The sequence below is a fragment of the Rhamphochromis sp. 'chilingali' genome, assembly GCF_963969265.1.
Source record: "Rhamphochromis sp. 'chilingali' genome assembly, chromosome: 16".
Taxonomy (NCBI): domain Eukaryota; kingdom Metazoa; phylum Chordata; class Actinopteri; order Cichliformes; family Cichlidae; genus Rhamphochromis; species Rhamphochromis sp. 'chilingali'.
Window position 1 is genome coordinate 20,138,923 of NC_137943.1, and position 25,841 is coordinate 20,164,763.

At 38.7% G+C, this 25,841-nt stretch overlaps 1 protein-coding gene across 3 annotated transcripts in view; it reads right to left on the reverse strand.

Moving 5' to 3' along the window:
• st18 (ST18 C2H2C-type zinc finger transcription factor) overlaps window positions 1-25,451 on the reverse strand; it is a 40,059-nt gene extending 14,608 nt beyond the window's left edge. Inside the window, exons 1-5 of one of the 3 annotated variants that reach the window (XM_080907447.1) lie at window positions 25,328-25,451; window positions 7,257-7,372; window positions 4,179-4,230; window positions 3,295-3,325; window positions 2,929-3,116 (exon numbers count right to left, since the gene is read on the reverse strand). In XM_080907447.1, coding sequence (XP_080763573.1) covers window positions 2,929-3,116; window positions 3,295-3,325; window positions 4,179-4,230; window positions 7,257-7,372; window positions 25,328-25,421 — 481 coding nt within the window. In that variant the 5' untranslated portion in view covers window positions 25,422-25,451. Of the gene's footprint in view, window positions 1-2,928; window positions 3,117-3,294; window positions 3,326-4,178; window positions 4,231-7,256; window positions 7,373-13,279; window positions 13,413-17,504; window positions 17,642-25,327 lie in introns of those variants that run through there. The other 2 variants (XM_080907448.1, XM_080907449.1) reach the window with 2 other exon arrangements.
• Window positions 25,452-25,841: the final 390 nt, after the last annotated feature.

Sequence of the window (25,841 nt, forward strand, 5' to 3'; positions counted from 1 at the left end):
TCAAAGTGTCAAAAGCTGAACTGAAAATAAAAAAATTATCAAGCTTTTACAAGTAAATTTGACTGAAACTGTTAAATTAAAACAGGTGTTTGTGAAATATTGAAATTACATGTCCAATGTGTGATTGTGTACTGTATGCGGAGCACAGAATAGCTGCTGATACGAGCCTTTCCTATGTTCTACATGCTATTTGCTGCCTGAATTTGTGCATGTAATATAATGAGCTTATTAAGATCTTTATTTTTTTTTTTTGCCTCGACATATTTGCTGCTTACTGGGAAGCTGAACCACATATAATATTATTTGAGATTAAAATCAAAGGCGGGATACTGCAGTAGGAGGTAGATTCATTACGAAAAAGTTTTAACGAATAAAAGCTCTTCAACAAATTCAGATTTTTATTAAATCAAGCAAATTACTCAGTGTTTAGCTTTTGGCATTCTGTATCCTATGTGGGTGTTAAAGAAACCACATATAATGTTTCAAGTGCAGATGAATAAAATATGCACACATGTCTTCTTATATATAATCTCTTTTTTCCGGCTTATTTTGCTGAGTGCTCTAAATAATTCAATTTGCACCGACCTTTGGCCTGCCATCTTTTTGAATAAATCCAAAAATCCCAGTCATACGCACAGAAAGCCACAAGATTGTGTGAAACCTTATGCACTGAAAGTCTGATCAGTGGAACAGACAAAGAGGGTTAGGGTTATCCCTCAAAATGCATCTGAGACAACGTTTTATTAACGCCACTGATCATATTAAGTCATGGTCAGTGATTAACAATGGAAAGCTATCATCTGGATTGATTCAACAAAATCTCTCTTGATCCTCGAAAATCATACAAACTTATGCGCTATTAAAGCTCTTTGGACTGTGAGGGGTTTTACTTTCAGTAGGCTGCACGGGAAGTCTATATCCTCTTAAGTAGCCACACATTAGAGGCCAAACCAAAAAGTAGGATTCAATAGATTGAGAAGATAGATAGAGATGGATTGTGAGAATCAGATCACACAGTGCAGAGGACGGTACAGATACAGGCATTATCAGACAGCTGCGACTCATTAATGGGAGCGACACAAAAACCTAATCCTTGCCAAAACAGCTTTAAAAAACGACAGAAATTATGTGGCACTAATGAAAAAAAAAAGCTAAATATACGATTTCCTGCATTGTTAAGTGCACATGTCTGGTTTGACATGTCTGTGCTTTTACATGCATTTTTGCTCAGGCGACATTACGGTGTGTTACTATCTGTTCCCTGCTGTGAAAAATATTTCGAAAGAGGCATCTAAAGACAAACCCTGTTGAATGAAAAATTAAAGCCAGTTACACATATTTACATTTATGAGGCAAGCAACAAGGGTTTTGTTTTTCATCCAGATGGACTCCCAGGCCTGACACAGCCGCATACAGTCAGACAAGCACACAGACATCCACACACACAAACACACGTATATATATGCACACACACACACATACACAGCAGTGCAATGAAAAAAGGAAAGACACGGAGGAAAAAAACTTGGATCCCTCCGGTGGTTTGTGTGTTGGAACAGGTGAACAGTTTGTACTCCAGAATAGCCATTACCAGCACTCTGCAGCAGGGCTGCAGTTGGCTGGAGTTGAACACAGTGTGGCTCAACCAAACGAGAGGCTTATTTTTCTCCCTTTTTGTTAAAATGCAGATATGACCAGCTCCCTTCTGCAAAAATTCTTACTGCCTCCAGTCCACTTTTCCAATTTTTGTTTTTACCACAGGAAAATAGCCCCCACATCTGACAATCACAGCAAAATATGTTCTGAATATGTTTATCAATATTCGTGTTCTTTTGACACATTCAGATTTTTTTTAGTTTTTAAAAAAATTCTGGCTTGATTTTGTTTTGTTTTAGTGAATATCAGGTTCAAATAAGGGGAAAAAAATATATAAAGCAGTCAATCAATGATAAATAGAAAAATTATCTGGAATACACAACAACAAAAGGAAACACTGGTGATGCACAGTGAATAACTTAGATAATTGTAATGTAATATGAACCCAGGAAACAAATAAATTCCATTTCCAATGAATCCACACAATTTAGTGAGCTACTCTCCTGGTCCATTTAACTACACACATGTGTACTATAATGAGCTGTAGACATTATGCCTAATTATGTATTAGACTGTGTTAGAGGGCCTAACAAAAGCTTTTGAAAGGGACAATTACGTTTGTTGCTTAGTTACATCGTTAAAAATATACCAAATCAGTGCAGATTATAGTGGGCGAGAATGCACATGTACACCACGAGCATTGTTGCCAAAATGCACAAAATTCAATTTATTAGGAAAAAAGAAAACATTTTTGCTTGTGAGAAGGACGGCGGCATAAGTGAAAATCAACAATTTTTAACTGCTGCAGATGAAGTGTCCCTGCGGGTAAGTAAAAAAAAAAAACAAGAAAAAGAAATAAAACAAAAAAAAAGAGAGTAAAACAGCGGAACGCCAGCCAAGCAGCGGTGACAGCTCATTTGTTTTTCACAAAAGGCAACTTCAATAAAAATTTTGTAGAAAAGAATGGAGGAAGTTTAATTTAAATCAAAGTGAACTGGTGCACGCCTCCATTCAGTTTCTCATTCTATGGATTCAATTGATTTGGACTGGCTATTGAAAAAGGACAGATGAGGGGTCTGAAATTTGGCCTCATCAAAAGAGGGTAAAGCCACGCCAAAAATATCATGGCAGATCAGCTGTCAAAACTTCAATTTGTGGATGTGAGACACAACTAATGTGGACCCAGCAGTGTAGTCTTTCACTTCCACTGCACAATGACTGCGGCTGCTGGCTGATGGTAGAGGGAGGGAAATATGAATGCAACAGATGGGATTTTAAAATTCAGCGTCAATTGTTCATCAAAACAGACAAAACAACAGGACATCTGTTTACCTGCTGGAGTGTCAATGTTCCTCAGCTCTTCTTTGTCCTGTGGCGGTGCCAGGTCCTCACTCTCCTCTTCACATGCCTCGCTGGGGCTGTAGTGGCGGGGCTTCATCAGCAGGGACTTTCTCTTGTTGATGGGGGCACCCTGCACCCCTTCCTGAGCACTCCTCTTCCTCGCCATGGACCCATATGGGCTGGAGGGGAACAAGGGAATAGAGGAAAAACCCAGCAGGGTCAGCGGAGGCCTCAGTTGGCCTATTTTAAACTTCAGACTACAGTTTTTTTTTAGCAATCACATCTAAGATTTGGGAAGAACGTGATTCCTTTCTGGCTTAAAGGCGAAAATGTGCGCGCACTTCATAAAATGCTTACCTGTGAGTCTCAGTGATGGAGTCAGCCAGCCCTGTGAAAAATAAAGGCCAAGAAATAACAGATAAAAAAAAGTTGTGTTTACATTTCCACTGCAGCAGCACAGCATCTGTCAACATGTTTTTCATCTAAGGGTTTAAGGCAACTGACTACTTTTGGGCTATTAGTCACGAAATTTTACAACATACTGTAAATATTTGTTTTGTAGATAATGTTTTAGGGATGATACCACATGGGCTACCCGCGCTTTATCCAAGCTTTTAGCATAGATTTTTTACTCCCTTTTACAATGCCATCGGGTATAATCAGCATAAGGATGTAGAAGTGGTCTCTTCATTGATCTGAAAAGCTTTTCATTCAGTCTGCTCATTCTCTGGGAAACCAACAGTAGCTCATCTTTTGACAGTGTTGACAACATGATCTAAAAGGGTAAATCAATTTTCCCAGAGGCCTGCATAAATCTCATTCACAAGTTCTACCCCTACTCCCATGAAGCACGACCAATAATAACACTTTTCATGAATTTTCCCAGTTGTAGTAATAGCTCCAGCGTGAGCAGGAAGGCCTCAGAGGCCCTGAACACTTGCATAATGACATATCCAGTCTAGAGGTTTTCAATCACACAATATATACACACTCCTTAACTAATTTGAGCCAGTGTTCCAATTTAATGAAGTTATTCCCCTCTGAATAATGAAATGGCGGTGCAGTGCTCTTCAGACCGGTAAGATAATACATAAAATTGACAGTTATAAAGTTGGATTGTTGAACTGATACCCCTAGCCCATGGTGATAAGTGGAATGCGTGTGTGTGTGTGCGTGCATATCTGTGTATGTGTGTGTGTGCACATATTTAAAAGCAAACTAAACCTGAAAGCTGCACTCACCTGTGTTACTGTCACATGTTTTCAAGGTTTGCTCCTCACCTTCAGAATCCATCTGCAATAAACCATTAAATGTACAGATGAGCAACTAAAAGAGCCTTTTTAATCCATTTAATGTGTATTAATTAAATTCTCTTAAATTACAAAAGGCTTAAATACTTAATAGATTAATGTGCTTTTTTTTTTTTGCCTTGTTTGGCAGGTAAGCAGGGTAACCAGAGCCACTGAGCCTCAAAATCTTTTTTTTTTTTTTTTGCGGGGGGGCAACATCACAAAGAGCTCTAAAAACACCAGTAATATGCAAACACATAAAGTATAATGCCAGGAAAAAAAGTTTCAAAGGTGAGTAAAAATGTAATGACACTAAATAATGACATTAAAGTACGGACAGCACCTCAGAGAGTGTGTTTAGACAAAAATAGTTGCTAAAATCCATCCACTCTCGCTGGCTGTTGCTTGTGGGTCCCAAATAAAACCTATTAAACATAATTATTCCAGGCTGATGGTGGCGTATAGTGGTCACAGGCCAGTGAAATCTGTGAGTCATAGGATATGCTGTTACTTTTCCCTGGTAATGGGAAACATGACTCCTCTCTCTCGTTTGCTGTTGTGATTGAAGGCACTGACCTGTCATACATTTATAATAGGGGAGCAGGTGTGGCAGTGATGGACCTTAATTTCCTTTAATAAACCTTTTATGTGCCACACTCTTAATGCCACGCCGGGCCCTCAGAGGTCCTGCTCATAATAGGTTCATTACTTTTGATTACTAGAGCCTATTGAGACAAACAACTCCCAAACACTATAGATTACATTCTGTAAAAATGAATGTACCTCATTAGTTTGTAACACTTTTCCACACAGACATGCTTTAACATTTTGTATAAATGTGTTGCTCTGAAGGCAAAATGTTGGTCTTGCATCATGCAACCTGAGATTATAACATGGACATTAATCAAAGTTCAAATGATGTTATCAGTGCACTGAAATATCACAGCTGACTCATAATGTTACCAGGGTGTTTTTCCCCCCCTTTCTTTATGTGACATTTTAGATGTGCCTATCTTATGTAAATATTTACATAACTTTTTTATATTATTTTATAGTATCTACATTTTCTCTGATCAGTCAAGAGTATTGTGTGTTATGTACGTGAAGTAAGCAAACTTCATGACATTAATGATTATATTAATAGGAATAATAAGAATAATAGATGGTAAGTATTGTGAGCCTAACCAGTAAAAACTATTTTGATATAAATAGTTTTAGTGGCTGTTTTGTATATTTAACTAGAGCTTCTTTTTCAATCAATCAGTTTCACGTATAGAAGTCTGAGTCTGTTTGTGAGCGCTGCTCCGAAATGGAGACACACAGGCATTTCTGACGCACTGTTAGCAGTCGTCGTGACACAGTACAGTTTGTATCAAATCCATATAACAAGGAGTGACACGTAACAATAAAACAAGGAAGGCCTTGTTAGGTATCTGTGGTTTCCTAACAGGTATTCCTGGCATGGCAACAACATGGGTAAACATGTGATGTGGAGTGTTTACAAAAGCAGAACAAATAGATACAATCAGGGTCAAATGGGAGCTTTTATTGACATCCCCTAAACAATCTGGCTAAAATCATTATGTAAGTTACCTTTTCATTTTTTTTCTCCTATGACAGTTCTTCTCGTTAGTGGATTATACATTTTACAGGGTGACTTGTGATGGTGTACAGGGTAATAATAATAATCTATATCAAACCTCCACATATGGCATTTATAAACAACATTTTGCACATTTATGTAATTTATCATTTATATTTGTCAGGAAGTACAGCCCCAAACCCTCTACACTCACAAAGACAGGCAGGTGTAATAATGTCTTGTCTGTACTGAGAGGAAAAGTCACAATTGTTCACAAACATCTTATGTTAGCAAACATAGACTGTCCTTAAAAATGTTAAAGGGACAGGTTAATATAAAATTTTACCGCTGGAATTTAAAATATGCATATTTTTACTGTATAATATTCTAATTCTAACATATTAACCACCGTAATTATCTGCTAAAAATCAAATTAATTGGTCAGTGATATTCAGTCGAACCAAGTTAAATAAATATAATTTGTTTAAGTTATTCTGCTGATCTTAAATTCATGAAAAAATCCACTTTGTAAAAATTGTAAAGTAGGTGGTGAGACTTTTTTTCAGATTTTCAAGGTGTGCAAGTCAGAAAAAGTTTAGATCACTGATCTAAATCTAAAAATAAAAATCTATAAAGAAAGATAAATATATAGAGAGTTATATCACACACACACGCACGCACGCACGCACACACACACACACATTCACACACACACACACACACACACACACACACACACACACACACACACACACACACACACACACACACATATATATATATATTTTTTCTTTCTTTTTTTAATTTCTTCCAACTGTGCACACAATATAGAGGAATAAATGGGATTGCTGTAAATGCACTCAGATTAGAACAGAATATAGGAAAGAATAACGACAACAGTAAATTTTAAAGCTTAATAAGCTTTTACTGTATTTATATTTTGTCTATATGAAGTCACTGATTTATCTTTACTGATATATTTGTGAGTTCCACACCTACACACTAAAAAGCAGCACAAAAAGGAAAAGAGCAAGTGATCAACATTTTGCATACTTTAATGTTGGTGAAACACTAGTGTGTCTTTAAAGTCCTTGCACTGAAATAGTGCTGAGTAAATCTCTCTCTAAACTTTCTACTAGGCTACAAATCCAGTTGAGACAACCTGACATATAAAAGGCAATCATCACTTAACAAAAAGCGGATTCAGCAATAGCCTGTAAAGAGTATAGTATCTGCCAGCCACCCACAGCCCTGCATAAGTAAAAACCAATCTCACTTTATGATCACTGTGGTCAAAGGGGCAGTGGCACTCCACCACTTAGCATGCTACTTATCCAAAACACTGTTACACAAGCATTTATCCCTTTCTGTCCCTAACAAAACTTATTTTTTACTTTGTGTTTACACTCTAGGCTCTGTCTGTGCCACGTCTGTGACAGATTATTTACCTTTGATTGTAGTTTCCCAAGCGCTCTGTAGACTAAGATGCCAGATCCACACTGTTCACCCTGGTCGATGATTTCACGCTTGTTATCTTTCAGGAAATGATCATGTAATTCATTATCTATGAAGAAAAAATAAAGACAAAAGTACAAGTTTAAAATCTTACCCCACAATCTGTAACTTTTTCACATATCCCAAAACCAACTTTTGGAGGGTTTGTATTCATAAATTTTTAAATTGTTGTGTGAACATGAACATGTATTCAGAAAACAGGTGGAAAGAGCATATTAACATCTCACATGGAATAAGGAACACGATGCAAATTGATTGCTTGACAGGGATCAAATTGCTTGCTTCTAATTAATACAAAACATCCAAGAGGGAAAACAAGGATGAACACAATGAGTACATTAAGCCTCTTCACTTCACAGATCTTATTATGGAATTATTTATTTCTGTTAGCTTTGAAAAAAAGAAAAAAACATCTTCTTAATTATAGCTCACAGAGCATTTCCCCGGAAAAACAAAACTGGGGGAAAAAGTAGGGGGGTGGGGGTTATTCACTCAGTTTCATTAGCATATGAAAAAGACTCACTACTATTCGGGCTTGTTCGTCATCTGCTGAATCATATTTATGCCCCCCGCACACACACACACACACACACACACACACACACACACACACACACACACACACACACACACACACACACACACACCCCAAGTCCAACATAAATAATGCTTCTCAGAGGATGGTTTCCCTGCGTCTAGGGCAGATTTCTCAGGGGGAAAGGAGGCAGCCTGATGCTGAGGGTCCATGAGATTTTCTATGTGTTAATCTGGCTGCTAGCTGTCCTTGAGCCCAGCCCATTCCCCCCTAACCCCATCTGCTAGCATTCCCACCACAGAGGAGAGAATGGGCTGCGACTGGGGATAGAAAAAGAGAGAGACCTTCCCAGTCCAGCAATCATGAATAACCATTGCCTCGCACCATTATCAGAGAGGCTGGATCCAAGCTGAGATGGTGGAGAGCAAATGTCTGTAAAACACCCCAACGCTCCTGACGTTACTCAAACCGCACTCTCGCATTTTGTTGTAAGTGATGCTATTATTATTATTTTCAAATAATGCCTTATTAATACTGTGCAGCTGCTGTGGATATTCATCACTGACCTTGAGTCTTTGTGTCCCCTTGTTCCCAGCTTATCCGTGCACTTGGGACGCTCTCGTGTAATTAACGCAGACATTATTGTGATGGAGTAAAAAAAAAAAAAAAACTCTGAGCAGATACCTCATCTTGAAACCAATAAAGCGGGCCAGAGTAGCAAAGTAAGATTCTGGAGACCATAAAATTAATTACATTATTTACATTTCCTTTAGATAGGGGGGTACAGGCGAGATGATAGAGGCAAATGAGATTACACAAAATAAGATTTCAAAATGTCAGTGCTGCACACTCAACCAACCAACTGTTATGATTAGATTACTCTTTTAATATAATTACTGTCTAAGGCTGTGCGTGTGTGGAAACAATGCATACATAAAACACAGGAGCAGCGTCTTAACTGATTCCCATCCTTTTCTCCGCGAGTCTTTTTCTCTTAACCTTTCTTCAACAGTATCATTTTGAATTATAGGGAACGGATGGGTGCTCTGTGCAAGGTCACTGTCTGGTGTGTACTCCCCCCCCCCCTCCTCCCATCGCTCCCTGTTTTTGTTTCCTCTTCCAGAAGCACACTGAGTGAAGGGTTAAAACTGGAATGGATTTAATTATGGAATGAATGGAATTATAATGCGCCTGCAGCAAGTTTTCCTCCTTATTTATTAAAGCAGCTGATGGGCCAGGTTTGATGAGCCACTTCTGGCATAATTGAGTCATCACACAAAGAGGGTTCCTCGCATTCAGAGTGGTTTTATCAGCAGCAAACAGACCTGATTACTGGCAATTACACTCTGATCTAGGGGAAGGAGAAAAAAAGGGTAAATGTGCGGGGTAACTTCTGTGTTTATAGTTTACCCCGGGAATAATTTTCACATTAATTTTACATGCTAAGTGTTTTCTGTTTGTGTATAATAAAGAGTGAACGGCAGGCAATAGCACCTTTTACTTTCATATTTTCTTGTAATGAATTTCTGCGAGGAAATTGTGAACTGATCTCAGTTCATACTGACCCTATAGGAGGTTTGAGAACCAGCCAGACATACAGCCTGCCTAGCTGAAGCTAAAGGGTGAGCTACCTGCTTGGAAAGTGATCCCATCATCTCTGTAGAAGCAGGTAAAACTGTATGCACAGCTAAAATGACAGATTTTGTTGTTGTTGTTTTTTAATTATGTCAGATGGAAAATGGATAAACTTCTGTTCAAAGCGACTTTTTATGTCTTTTTGAGAGATTTCCATGAACACAAGAAAAAATATGTAATTTAGAAGGTGAAGTGATCATAATTTTTAGAAGTGCAATTTATAGGTTTGTTTTTTTTTAACATTTCACAATGTGTAATTGTCAGTTACCTTCATGGTAAAATTGACAGTTTATCAACACTTCACGGCGCTGGCAGATTTGCTCTGTTCATAATATTATTACATATTTTCACCTGAATCTAGGGACAAAAGAGGATGAACAGTCTTGCATTTCCCCTTATATTAACAAAAAAATATTTTGCACAACTCTACTTTAAGAGCTCAGAAAAAGAAAAGTATTAGGCTTTTTTACATGTGCAGTATGTATGTGCAAAAAAATACTGTATCTTAAAAAAGAAAGAATCTGCCAGCAATTTATGAGCATTCCTCTGTGTAATGGAGGTTTCTGGATTCATGCAGACACAGTCAAAATCTTGAAGTCAACTGCGATTTCAGATATAACAGCCTCACAGCTACCCTGACGGCCAAGCAAAGTGTTTGTGCCTTTTGCCAAAGAGTACTTTTATAGAGAAGCGTATTGGCATCTTATCACTTCTCCAAGACAGAGATGCTTCAATAAAAGAACACAGCTCACAGAATTCTTAACAGACAATTAGGAGCCTGGCTAGCCACTAACGCTTCAATGATTTGTTATGATGGCATAACTACAGGGGAAACTTGTTATTGGACAGAGTTAGCAAGAGTCCCATAAAAGAGTCAGATGGTGACACCTTTGCCGAGGTGATTTATGAATCTTGTAATCGCTTTCCAAAGTCATCCCAAAGCCTTCCCTCTAAATTGAGTTCATCTGGAGCCGGACCACACAGAGGCACCAAGTCCAGATTGTTTCTTCTGACATCAAAGAGCCAATTTTTGTTTTTGACCAAATTTCTGCTGCTTTTAGTTCCCTCATCGTATGAAAGGCTAGATGATATGCTATTTTATTTGTGAATTTCAATCCAATTACGGACACCAAAATATTGAGACAAATAAAATTAGTATCTCCTTTCACTGCACTATCCATCAATAGGATAATAAATGGAGCGGCAAACAATTCATCCATTGGCAAGTCTCCAGCCTGCCAAACCGCTCTCATGTTAGTTTGAATCTTTGAATTCTGTCATGTACATGGTTTTTCAAACCTGTCTAATTTGGGGACAGGTGTTTGGGGAGAGAGAAGTTCCAGCCCCGGTGTAACAATGAGCAGAGTAATCCTGCTCATTGTTCCTGCCCAAGGAGCCCCTTTCATGAAGGAGGTTGCATGAATGCTACCAGGTGGTCTGCAATTTGGAGAAACGTAGTAACCGTTCCAGCTAATCCCCCGTCACAAAAGGCAGGTCTCCGGCGCTCTGGGCCTCTCCGGGGCAGAGGGAAAAGTTTACCTTGAACACATAGTGTCTGAAAGGAGTCAGGACTCGAGCAGTGATTCCTAATCAGATTGCGCTCAAGTGAACAGCTCGCATGGCAGCTGTAGTTTTCCCAGGGTTAATTACCTTTCACTGCTCTCTCTAAATGAGTCAGCTGTTCCTGTCATTAAACAACTCCACTCTATCTCTGCTCCTCTGTCCTCCTCACACATGTGCACAAGTGCACACGGGTGTGCACGGTCACGCACACACTGACACTGCGCCACACGCACACGGACATGCCCCTTTGTTTTTCTTACCCATTATATTTAGTGCATTGTGTACGGTGATCAAAGAGTGTTAAAACATTATTTAGATATTAAAGTGACTTTGGTCGAACTGCAAGTCAGTCGTGGCCACAGAAATGGAGGTTGCTGTATTTTTATTTATGCTATGGATGTTTATGCAGATAGAAGGCAGTAGTCCCAACACACCTCCCCTACCCTGCTGAGGAAAAATAAGACCAATCTGTCAAGGTCTTATTCTAAACAGACCCTTTAGAATTAATTGAGCACATATAGGAAGCAAACATGGTCACATATGCGCACACACAAACACGAGCATACGTACATACACAGAAACATGCGGATACACATACATGCACACACAGAGACAGAGTCCAGCTCTGTAATAGTTGTGCTGTCATCAATTCTGAACAATCTGTCTACTCACTGGGCTCAGTGGCTCAGGATGTTGGGGGAGTTTTAAGTGATTTTTGCCACTGTATGGTAAAATCCCTCGGCCACCTGGATTACAAACTCTAGTCCTTTAACTCATGCCAGTATAAATCCGTGTTAACTCGGATTTACCTCTGGCATATGAATTCTCAATCTGCGTAAGCTTTGTTTGGAATGAGTCGAACATAAGTATTTCATGCAGTAAGGATGCCCAGTGGTGAATTCCTATTTCTGTGAAACACACACTGGGACACAGTTCAGGACTAAATCAGTCATCAGAACAACTAGAAAAGCCTGAAGCTGTGCTTTAGTACGGTCAAAAGGTGAGACCCGTATGGCCGCTCGCATCCAGGTGGAAGTGTGCAGTGCTGCACTGTGAAATCCACATAACCATGGTGAGAGATATAAACTCAGAGCTGTACACTGTGGTCAAGAGTTTAATCAGATTCCTCACTCCAAGCTTTTGCTTTGCTTATTGTCAGGCAAACATTATTTGCTCAGTTGTTCAAACACAAGTCCTGGTCTGCTACCAAAGCGATCATGATAAAATAAAATATGGCATGAGCAGCCTGGAGGATCTAAATTAAGTATTATCCAATATCCATACAATCTCTCGCACTCACACACACACACAGACTTCTGGGATAGCAGAGTTAAGCCAGACTATTTTGTACTTAAAAGGTTAGCAGGGCTGTTTTGTGAGTTTGATCCACGCTTGCCAAATCAGCAGATGGTCCATGAATATGATTATATGCATCAATAAAAGGAGTAATCTTTAACAAAATGTAAATTTGACTTAAGTCCAGGGTTTAATATACAAGATGGACTTTCACCCACTTCCCAGCCTGACAGAAGAGCACGATAAGCTAATGCACTTCAAATTTCGTATTACAGCAGCCACTACTGACGCTGCCTGCTACTATTGTGAAGATCAAAATAAGGAGTCGGAGGAAAGGTAAACGATATCTGCACGGCGCTCAGATGTGCGTGTTTGCACTGAAACGTCCGTTCACTTTGAACGAGCTAAGCAGTAAAGCAGTCGATACCAACCGAGCCTCTCTCGTGCTGTCCTGCCTCTTTTTTACGTTAAACACTCAATGCATTTTAGGCAAAACCGAGCAAAACAACAACATTAAGATATCTGACCATCGCAAAAATAAATGAACCATTATATGTATAAACATCTCTGATGACTGAGAACCTTCACAGATATAAACATCTCTATTTTTTCGTGAATAACAACCAAGTCATAGCTCCGATGTAAACTAACATAAAGTTCAAGCAGCCTTGTGGCGAATGGAAAGAGACGAAAAAAAAGTTTGAGCAGGAATTGAGAAGTTAAGAATGGTGAAGTGAAATGTGGTGATCTTACTCTGAGCCACATAAAACAGCATCACTGTTATTGACCCGGCCATGAATCTACTTATCTGAGCCCGAGGCTTACACAGCACATCGCATCCTCACACAGCCACAATCACTTGTCTTCTGCATCTAAATGCACTCGTGTTAACATGTCCGACAGGGCAGAATCGCGAGCTCGACTTACCATGCCCCCTTTAGCCTTTGTTTTGCATCTCTCGGGGACATCGGGGAGGTAGACGGAGCAGAAGGATACCGAGGTGGGGTACAGGGTAGTCCAGAGTCTCGCTGCTGAGGAGAGTGTGTTTGGTTGGGGTTTGTGTGTGTGTATGTGTGTGTGTTGTGTGTGCGTGCGTGTGTGCAGGGACACTGTGATATTCACCCGAAACGCTAAGCTTTTTCCCCCCCTCTTTTTTTGTAGCCTTTGTGTCATTCACTTAACAACCAATCTCATTAGCTGCTGGGCTACAATGGTCTGAATTATTTTCTGTATAAATACACCACATGGTGATCTTCAAGGTAAGACCTCTGAAGGTCTTTTTCTAAACCAAAGAAAGGTAGATAGCCCATAAATAAATAAATAAATAAATACAAAAATATATAAAATAATTAATAAAATGGGGAAAAAATGGATAATAAAAATAAACTGAAATAATTAAACGCAAGAGTCATTTAGAGTGGTTTTACTGTAACAAAAGTGAATGATGATACTTGACGGTATACATACAGTATGCATTAGAATTTGTGCTCCAACTTAAAGGGGGGAAAAAAACTTAAGAGGACTGTCGAGATTAATTATATGACCATAGTTGAATAAAAAAGAAATAGATGTCTTAAAACTGGGTACAGCGTTAGTTATTTAACACTTCGCTTGCTGGTGTGTTGTTGCCGAACCCTGAATGCATGTAAAATGTAACTATTGTAAGTACTTGAAGTCATGACAGCTGTCTATAAGCATCAGGGACATGTCTATTGGCCAACTTGACCCTTGTTAGAAAACAAAACAAATACAAAAAAGAGAATACTGCATCCTGGGACTGCCGAGCCGGGTCACTGGAGATTTTCCAGACAAACGCCGCACAGGGGAGGGGAGGGGAGGGGAGGGGAGGAAGAATAAAAAGGACAGGCTCAGAATCTCATTTTAACAGACCGCACACAATCTGGGCTCCCACAGAACTATCTCTGCCTGACCGCTTTCTATTTATCCCTTATCAGTGTTTACCAACCGCTAGTTTTCTTTCATTCACACTGTGAGGCAGTTCTCTTACTATCAGTCAACAGCTGACACCGTGGAACAGCCTCAAAGGCAAGAGGAAGGGATCAAAACTAAACCAAAGCTGTTTAAACAATACAACAGAGGAAATAAATTCATAAATCCTAATTCTTCCCAACCCACAAGGGTATAAGCAGATCCTTTATAGTTAGGCCAACAAACAAAACCACAGCCAATGAGGTACATTACAATCAAGGTAAATTCTGAAATATATTTAGAAGGGAAAAAAAAAGAAGGAAAGAAAGGCATTTAAAAAAAATCCCATGTAGTAATAATTGGGAACATTTCATAGTCTTGCCCCTGTCAGGCAAATATATGTATTCACTTAAACCTCCTTTTTTTCTCTTGTCTTTTATTGTCTTTTCAGGAAAATCCCACCTGATTCAACATTAACGTTTTTAGATCATTTTATTGTATGCTACCAACAAGCTTAAAAACATGTGTGACATTATAAGCAGCTCCAAATATTTTATTAAGATTTGGAATAAATGCCCAGTTACAGTGCTTTGGTTAGAATCATTCCACTTTTAAAGCACCAATCAGTAAAAATACAGCTCAAACCTGTTTTAATTTATATAACATAAATTGCCTTTATCAGTAATTATGCACAACTCATTAAATATTATAATATTGACTTTATTACTGGCTCAATTTGAATCAATGCAATATCACCTCTTTTAATTTAAGGGACATATTTCCACTGTGACAAACTGTGGCTTTTTACATTTATAAAAGAGCATATTTAAACAATACTTTCAGACTGCAGGCAAATTATATTCAAATGTTCAGAGAAATAAATAATAATATTGAAAGGTACTGTTAACACTGTTGCTTTACATTTTTCTCCAGCAGGACAAACAAACATCACTGTTTTTTTCTGGAATACTCTTCAAAAGTTAAGTAATTAATTACATTTATCCTTTCACCAGCTGCTCAACAGCAGATGGATCATTTCTGAGACCTTGTTGAATTAAATCCACATAATTCATTTTCCTGGATTAACTAACTGAAAGTTTGAGCAGTGGAAAAACAGGTAACACATTGTGTATTCGTCTGAAATGTATTTTATACTTGACAATGTGAAGACTCGACGGCAATTTGTTTATAATTAAGACAAGCTCTTCGTGTTTTTTTTAAAGGAGGCCAGAAGTTAAATAACATTCATTTAGTTGTGTGCTAAATACATGAAAATAGGTACAAAACAAATTTGCCATCACGGTCATTTAAAGTGTATTTCAGCTATGTGAATGGGTTTGTGAATCCAGTTTTGTTGAGCAGCAGGTACCATGGACAGTTCCTGGAGGCAAACAAAGGTTACGTTAATGTGTTGTGTAGCAACTAACTTCCCTGTGCTTTGAAGAGGAGGGTGTGGAGCAGAGAGGAATAATGCCTCTTACTTATCACTGCTTTAGCACACAGCCCTACCACAGACTCTGCTGCTTTTATAATTAAAACAAAGTGTGGAGGTGCAACTTTGTAACTTCGCTCTCCTCATATGTTTTAATCTCTGTATAACGGGGCAAACTTTTCAAAGGATTACTCAGATGTGTTACACAATACTGTATCATCTGATGTCTTTTTCATGTTTATTAAGAGATGAGTGCTGCCTGTCATGAGATGATGACAAAACTTATGATCAAATGGAGACAAACAGGCACAATGACAAGTGGCATTTAATATATTTTACCACTGAGTCATATCAGTGGGAATTCTTCTAATGTAACAATGACAGAAAGAATCATTTCCCTCACAAAAATAAAAATCACTGGCAAATATAAGAGATTTAGTTTACATTTATATAAGTTGTATAGAAATACTGAAGTATTTAGCTTATATCATTTAGATTTTTTTTTGCTGAAAAAAAGAGAAATAATATTCACGTTTTAATAATTCATACACTAATCTACTCTTGACTCTCATTTAAAAGAAAATGCTCCTTAAATTAAAAAAAATAAAAAAAATAAAAAAACAGGGATCAGCTTGAAGATGGGTCATACAAGCAGATTCTGAGGCATTAGTGTGCTCCAACTTACTAGTAAATGATGAACTTTTCCAACCAGCATCCATCCTCTTAAATCAATAGTTGCTCTGGAGACTGTTGAGTGCTTTGACCCCTTACAATTTGGTCAAAGCTAAGTCTTGCCCACGTCTACCACAAAAGTTCGCTAGTGGACTGTGTTACTGTCTCACTACATTTGGCATTAGCATATAGTTTTGTAACTTTGCCACAGTTATGATGCAAATGATAACATAAATTCAAAACAGACTGTAGTGCTTCGGCCCTGTGAATTTGTCTAAATCTGAGATTTGTCCTCAGACAATAACACAAAAGCTGATTTGTGGATTTTTTTTTTTTTGTCAAACTATGATCACTATTAACATATCTTTTTCAGACTTGTAATACAAATTACAGAAAGCCAGGACAGGATGCAATAAAATACTTGACTGACTGCTCAAACACGTTATTGGAACACAGAGTCAATGTTTAAGTGCATTAGGCTCAGTGGTCTTGTATGTACAGCTGTCACTGTCAAAGCCACAGGCAACCTGACAATGCTTTGTCTCTACACACAATACGAACATGTGTTATTCCTAAGACAAGCTTATACTCTACACAAATGCTGTGAACTTAATCTAGGTAGACAGTATCTCATGCTATCTGGATGATCAAAAATAGGTCATGCCTCTCAAAAAGCAGTTTGAGCCATTTAATCTCCTCTCAAACTGTCTGAAACCTGGACAGAAGCTGCGCTCGCTTTCCAGCAAAGATTTTAAGAACACTGATTTGTATCAGGAAAGCAGTGTTCATGTTCATCTGTGCAACATTTTCTACAACAAACACTCCCTGACACAGTTAAAAACAACTGCCAGCACAATTCTTTTTCACATAGTCATGCAAATTCTGGACGAGGCGAGTTCCGCAGCCGAGTAAAAAAAATCAAAATTCAAAAATCTAAGTGTAAATCTAAATAAGTTTCTAACACTTGTGCGTTTCAGCTGCTGCTTTGGATCGCACAGGACAGCATCTAACAGCGTGAGCTAAAAGCCTTGTCGTTCACATTTGCGATACAGCATATCACTGATGACAAATGCTGACCAAACTGACAGTATATTAAATAAAAAGAACTTTGACACCAACCTAGTGCTGTGATCCAAAAAGTTTGATTTTCTCCCAGTCTCTTGATAGCTTAGCTGGTGCTGTGGCTTTGAAAGGTAGTCCCCAGGAATATGACATACTGTGCCTTTGACAGCCTCGAGATAAGCACCTGCGTTCGGGTCCCTTTTTACGTCACACCTCCCCATTCACAGCCCTTCAACATGATGCACATTTGCACATCAACAGCCACCAACCCCCCTCCTCGCTCTACTCCCACATCCGCAAAACACACAAACAGGCACACAAGAAGGCAGATGCGCGCACTGGGCTCTACTCATGCGCGCGTACTCTCACACAGACACACACGCAGGCACCACAGATTTGTGTGCGCTTACTGAGGATGCAGCCTACATGCAGGCAAACACACATGTGGACACATATACACTCACGGTGCACTCACAGATGATTTATTCCTTTTTCTTTTTTTTAACTCCTTCATCCAGACTTATTCATATATTGATCCTCATTTTATGTGTTTAAAAAAACAAAAAACTTTCCCTTGGTTTGTCATAAGACCAGGGCATATGCCCTCCCAAGCTCCTCATACATCACTCATCATGCAAATGAGAGGGAATGTCACTCCTCAGCAGCAGATGGCCAGGGATGATAACAATGGCTGAACAGACCAGTTTCAATGTCTGCGACTTTATCGCTACGGCAACAACAAAAATAGATGATATGAAATCCTTGTCTGTTAATTTGATTCTCCTCCTTTTTAGTGTTTGTACCTGTCAGCCTGTTTCGTTTCTCTTGGACCATTTCAATGTAAAAGCTTTGTCTGAGGTTTTTCTGTCATCAGAAGTCTGCCTATCACTAAAAGGCACAGACCTGGAAATGATTTTTGGTGACTACGGAAAGCTGCTGCCTAGCAGTTATTCAAGTAATTAGGTGTAATTCCTCCCTGTAGTCCATGTTAGCCTCCTGAGTTAGCTCATGCGTTCGACAGGCCTGGATAGAGACAGGGAAGAATAAAAGAAGAAAGGGGCCCCGAGAAATCACAAATGCAGCTTTTCAAACCACCACCACCACCCCCCAGCCAAAGTGATGTCACCCTGCATCCTGCTGACTCCTGTTCATACAAGCCCCCATAGCAGAGAGTAAACAGTGGAAGCATTTAGCAAACAGGGCCAGATTACAATGACAAAGGCAACCACACTTCTGGGTGGAGCCTGGGGCGAGGGGGGCAAAAGAGGGGGGTGGGTTGGTGAGGCTCAGGATTTAAAATAAGTGATACCCATGAGGGGGCCCCCCCTCAAGATCCAAGCCTAGCCCTTCCCCAGCTGATGGTAGGGGCCACCCAAACACGCTTATCTGATGGTGATGTCCCCCCAGTCCCCGGGGACTGACGTGTGAACACAATATGTAATAATAATGAATTTTCAGTTCTTTTTCCTGTGATTTGTGCATTTGGTTATGCAAGGCTGGGGACTTGAGGATGGAGAATATCATTACTTAAGGTTTGGCAGTTGATCATCACCTTGTTTAATGCCTCATTTGAAAGTCTAATTTCTAACTGTCTTCAAGAGCCAATTCATGGTACACTGTGAAAGAGACATACAAAGAGAGCAGACATGCTCTGTTTTACCCTCTTTTTTCCACAATTTGTACCTGATAATCGTACAAATATATGAAAGTAAAGGATCATCTATGTAAGCATCTCATCACATGGCATGTTCTCTCATTCCTGATGTAGACAATCTCACTGTGAGGCCATGGCAAGCTTGTTCTAAGGGATGATTATTTCATGTCCACGACCAGACATCAGCTTTGTTTGAAGAAAACACAAAAACAATCAACTCGTGTTAAGCAGTCCCGGCAAATTGTGAGAGCATATTGAAGACCGCGCAACAACACCATTTACGAAAATGTAACATTTTCTTTTGCCCATAACATCTGTTCGGATCTCGAAAAAGAGAGAACTCATTCAGAGGCAACATGCAACATAAACTAGTGTTTTGTCAAGCTATTTCATCAACTGAAAATGTGGGCATAACTGGAGAGAGCTGATGGAGAAATGAAAGAGGAGTGGGTTGGACAAAATTACATGTCAAACAAGGGTTCACATTTAAAAAGTCCTGCTCATATTTGTAGAAAGTGTTTGATTGCATTTAGAAAGGTATTACAATGGGTCACATCTGTGTCTAAAAGCTTTTTGCATTCTGCTGCAAATTATGTAAGCAAAGTGAAGTGTCACAGCACCCTGTTGTTTTGAGCACTATACCTTCCTCCTGTGAAACCTACACAAATATGTTTAACTGAATTCTTCTAATGTACTGCAGGATCAAAATGTCAGCGGTATAACTTCAACAAACCCCCTCACTCAACACCCCGCCCTGTAATTTCAACAAAGCAACACGACTAATTTTGCGTGGCAGCCCGTACAGCCAAACAACAATGCATATTCACTGTCCCATTGAATGTGATAGACACGTAGAAATCTATATTGAACTGTGGTTAATTTCGGCTGTAATGCTTCAAGCTCGGTCTAAAATGACACAAATGGTATTTCTTGGTGGTACTGAACCCTCATTGTGCAACCACTTGATGCCGCTTGTTCATCGCCACAAAGTCACATAAAAGGACTGAATTAAATTTTAAATAAATTATTTGCATATGCAAATATGGGTAACCAAACATAAGTACATGTTGTTGATATGGCTCCAGGATGTAGAACTATCTTTATGTTAATGTCAACAGACAGGGAATATTCTTTTGAAAATACAGTGCATTTTTCATGGGGATCATTATCTACACTGCATGTCAGTGTGTCTCAGTTAAAGGAAATGATTAGATTACTTCCCAGCAATCCCCTTTTGGGCGATTTATGTGTGACCGTGGGCAACCTTACAATATGTTTATTCAGTGTCCTTTGAAGAGACTTCAATAACATTTGGAATGTTTTGTGAACAAATGTAGGTTGGTTTTATTTATCTCTTCATTGAACCAATGCCTTTGGAGCTACTGTAGGGCCACGGTTATATTTGAGTTTGAAAAAGTTTCTCCAAACTTGATAAATCCTCCTCTAGTAGGGTGTGAAATACTCTTTTTAATGAACTAATACAAATTACTCTGTAGCCAAATTTCTGTTTTTTAAAAAAGAAACAGGTGACCAAACTTTTGAGGTGAAAAGGATTATAGGTGAGCTTGTATGTCACTTGCAAATGTTTACTGAAACTACATAGGAAGAAATGTTGTTTAACATAATTACAGTGGCATTAGCATCCATACATCCAGTACATTCAAAATGAAAAGGAGCTTTTATTATTAGCTTTGCATTTATCTGACTGATGAATTAACCAAAGAGCCAAACTTTAAGGTTTGTATGGCAGAAAAGCTGCACACGGGATCATAAAATCCAGAAACCACGGTGATTATTAAGACTGCATCACAATTCTAAGTGATTCCATTTTATTTTATGTTTTATATGGCATAGCTCACAATTTGCTATTTACCAAGACGTTTTACCATTGTAAGCTTAAGCCCAAACAATGTAAAAGTGAGAACACAAAGAGTCCACAATTATCTATATAATGTATTTAGCAATTTCAGTGAAAAGCCTCATTAGTCAGCGATTGTTTGTCCTCTTTCTCTTTTTCCCATGTTGATCAGATTTTACAAAACGGGGCAGGTAATCAAGCAAACATTATTTTCACATCTATAAAGTGCAGTCATAGAAACAAAATAATAACAAAATAAGAGTTTGGTTTAAATATATTTACATCTATAAGTATCAGTGGCAACAATCACAACTGGTTCTTACATTTACCAGCCTAAACTGAGAGTGTCTGATTGGTTACATTTAATAAATCAGCACTTGATTGGTCAGTCGATGTCTTCTTTTTCAAAGGCCTGTAGACTCACTTTGTTGTGTCATTGAGAGGTTAGGTCCAGATATGAGTGCCCATCTTTTTCACTCAGGCAGGCAGACAATGAAGCAGACACGCCTATAAATGGCGAGATAGGAGCTTGGATGTTCAGCCAAAAACGAGCATCTACACAATGGTAACAGGTGTGTATAATGCATGCTTTGATAATGACCTTGGTGGCTGTAATAGTATGTCTAGACACAACTAACAAGAGGCATTTGTGTCTGGTCTCAGAAGTCCTAGAGGTGCTCCGTAGCAAGATCCTAAGGATAAGATATTCATTAGAGATTGTTGGTCATTAAAACTAAAGGAAAAATGTGTCAGATGTATGTAGGCTACTAAAATAAAAGATTTTTTTCCATGACACTGGAAAAATTAGGTATCAGAAAAGTTTACTTTGTCACTCAACAAAATATTTGCAGGGCTGTTTGCATAATAAGCTAAAATCATCTTGAGTATTCAGAGATATGCACTTGAATAAATAGAAAAAAAAACTCCATTAATGTGGATGGCTTGCAATTTTTGATTGCGCCAGATACAGGAAGCTTGCTGACATGAACGAAAATGCAAATGCCCTTTGAGCAAAACAAAGAAATTGATTATGAAGTAAGTTTCTACAGCACAAGTAGCTGGCTTTGAGTGATTAATGGGGGTGGGTCATTGATTTCCTTTTGTTTAGATCTTGGTTAACTTTCTGGAGACACAATTATAATTTGTTTCCAAACAATAAATCCAATCTAGCTTGAGCAAATTAAATTTCCCTATGGCCTCTTCTGCGTCATTTTACATCTGAAATGGATTGTTATCAAAAGGCATTGCATGTAAATGTCTGCTGTTTCTGTTTATATTTGTTACATTTTTGATTAGATATTGTTTTTCTCGGTATACTGGAAGGTGAGCACTTCCTAAGATTAGAAAGAGCTGTTTACAGAGATCTGCATGACTTGTCAGCTACAGTGCCAGGGGTTAATCCCCCAGTTCTCTCTTCAGTAGCTGTTTGTAACACATATCAAGATTTCTGATATCAAATCTATCTAAGTTGTAAGAGAAATGTTGTTCATCTGTTGTCTGAAACATGCTAAAACGTTTTGTATTCACTGAATGAGCACACTTATATTAGCTTTGCTAAAGGTTGGGGAAATATGTTTGAGATATTGCGGCACAATTTACTTGCAGCATATTTACAAGTCAAATTGGAGTGTTACTGACTACTTTATTTAAAGGCTTTTGCCATATTCTTCAGCTTTACAACTTTGAAAACTTCCACAGATCCAGACATTTATACTTCCTGATTTCTCGCATCATCTCTCCAAGATAGTGATAATACGATTTCTGTGTTTTTCGCTGTTGAGAAACAAACTGGATTATGAACAGATCACTACATAAACAGCTTTCTAAAAGGAGGCAGCTATTTTAAAAAAGGCTGAAGAAATGCAAAGAGGGATTTAAATTTTAATTTGAATTTATTCCAGCAAGTGAAAGGTTCTTTTGAGAGGGGATTTCAGCAAAGATGATGGTATTTAAAAGTGATAAACAAGCATCTAAACCTCCAGTGGAAAACAGTCATTCTGCTTCTTTCTAGTGTAGGGGAGGAATTGGGCTTGCTATGGTCACATCCAAAAAATAAGAATAAGTAATAGTAGTAATTAAAATGTAAATAAATGGGATCCGTGGAGATATTTCAACTGATTTCTCTCATAAATTGTGCAATTAACATTTTGTCTTGACACACCTTGCGACTCCGGATGTAAAGCTATATGTCCTCAGGTGCAAATTCATGTTCTCCGTGTACTTGGCATCGCATACTTTTTACTGTATTGGATGCTTAAAAAATCGTTCACACTTATCACATGAAATTTAAATCCTGTGCCTCAACATGACAGAGGAACACCAGGCAAAGTTCAAATATAAATGCTTTACAAATTAGAATTTGCTTTTAATTAAGGATTGTGGCTGTGCGGTTTGAGGCAGTATCTGAAAAAAATCTAGGGATATTTTTTTCTTCTTCTTTTTTTGGTGAATGACTCACTCTGGGCAGTGACATATCACATTTGGCTGACAAAGAATGATTAACCAAGGCTGTCATCTATTATATATATAATATATGGATTATAATGCTGTGACTGGATTTCAAGTGTTTCTATTCTCTACCGGATGACCACTAAACTTAAGCACAGAAACCTATGCCACACAAGAAAGACAAAGAGTTACATCATTTTGTTGAAGAGTTAATCCGATCACGGACAGTGTGTGTGCATTTGCTATCTTCGGAAAATGCCAGCAAAGGCGCTAAGTAAACCTATTTTACAAGACTCCCTCACAAGGATACAGTGCCAGTATCGGGATAAAATTTCACACAGCGGCATGGCTCAGTCACATAACCTAAGCAGGCTTAGGAAAAATGGAACACTACAAAGTATTGCACTTTCTTCTGCTCGTATGTCTGTTGCAGAATACAAAATGCTCAGATGCATGATGTGAGTTTGAGCATGAAAGCCAAAGAGAACTAATGGCTGAATAGCATGTAGATACTGTTGTTAATGCTCCGAGTTGTTTAAAATGGTAGATTATGGAAGTGTGCACCTGGCATTCTGCAGGCTAGCCTGGCAACACTCCTCCCTTATAATTATAATGAACACACTGTAATTCAGGGTTGAGGCTGAAATACGAATGATGTCCTCTGAGACAGCTTGTTTTAATGGTTATGCAGAAGAGTTCCTAGAAGTGCAGATGGCAGATGCAGTGCCTTTGAAGCTATTTACAGATTGTACACTACAAGGTATGGAAAGACCCATAGTGTGAAGCCATATTGCTTTTTTGTGCTCCTCAATTAGATATTGTGTTGGCTGTATACTAATAAAGCACTAATAAAAGCTTAAGATGTGATTTTGAATATTTAGAGCAATACTGATAGAGCACGTTAGATATCATGGCTACAAAAGCTTGGTAATGCCTGCACGGCCTGTGTGTTTCTTTCAAATTCTTAGTTTGACCACATAGGGGTGCATTTGCTCAAAACGTGGGTCCTCATGCAGTCCTTCATTACAGAGTTTTGGAAAGCTGGTATCTATTTTTTATTTTTTGGGTAGATGAAACTCCATAATACTGCATGTAAACACTCAGTGTATGGGAGATAATATGCTGCAATCAAGATAAGCGAAACCAAAAGAGCCCATATGGACACTTTCTGCTGTCCATTTAGACACTTTAACTTGAAAATATTGTCCACGTTTATAATTTTAACACAAATAATGACTGCCTATTTTAAAGTAAAATGTCGGTACCTGTTTGCATTGAAAATATTCAACCAGTGTATTTTCCCCCCCCATGTAGCCCATACTTAATGTATCTCTCTCCCTGGCACAGTCCCAATCCTTTATAAAAGAGTGTGGAGCTTTTGAATCAGTCCACTGCTGTGATACAAGAGCAGGTATTGAAACAACAAAAATGTTAACTCCAAGAAAAAGTTTTGCCGCATTAAAGTCACACAGGAGCCGCATTAGCATGTGAAAAGAATAAACAGGAGCATTCTCAGTTACACACTCCACCTGGCTGCTAACCAGCGTCCTTGTCAGAAGTCCACCCACCGCACTGGCTAACACTGAAAGACCTCCTGGGGACCGCAGTGACCATTCACTCGGTTCTCTCTTTTTCCCATGCACCTGTGACTGTTTTTGTGTTTGCTATTTTTTGCTTTGTCTTTTTCTGGCAACACTGTATCATCGGAGACACACTTTCCCTCAAAAGGAATTCTCTTGCCCAACAATGTGGTTTGTTTGTTCACCGGATATGGCAGGCCAGAGAGTCAAATGAAAAAAAAAACACACACACAAAAAAACCCAAGTCACTGCAGTAATAATTAAAATTGCCACAAGAAAAACAAGTGGATAGACACATTAGTATGAATAGACTAGAAATAAGAAAATAGTGTACTTTTACCAACTGGTTTCTTGCCGAGTTGGGGGGCTTCACAGGTGCGGTTGGAAAGGCTCTTCTCCTTACTCTCCTCGGACGGCTCATCCGGCTTCTCCATGGTCCTGGACCTTAGAGAGCTGCTTTTCCATTTTCCAAAGGACTTTGCCACAATCGCTTTGTCCGCTCCTTTCATTGTTTTCTGTAAAACACATTTACAGCATGACTTCCCAGGTTTATCCCTCTTGTGAGCCATCTGCCCCCTTTTTTGGCTCTCAATAAACCTGGGCTCATCTTTTCCAAACCCAAAGTAAGAGAGAATTAGGGCATTGTGTGCATATGCATTCTCTTAAGCATTCCAGAAAATTTCCTGATTGCCCTGGCATCTTTTGTAGAGAGAGCGCTTGGACATTGTTTTTCTCCTGACATTTTGCAATCCTGTGTGGAGAGAGTCATACTGATTGAAACAGTATAAAACAATACTTTGCAAAGTACCCACACAGTAAACAGTAGATGGAAGCTGAAAAAAAAAACCAAACAA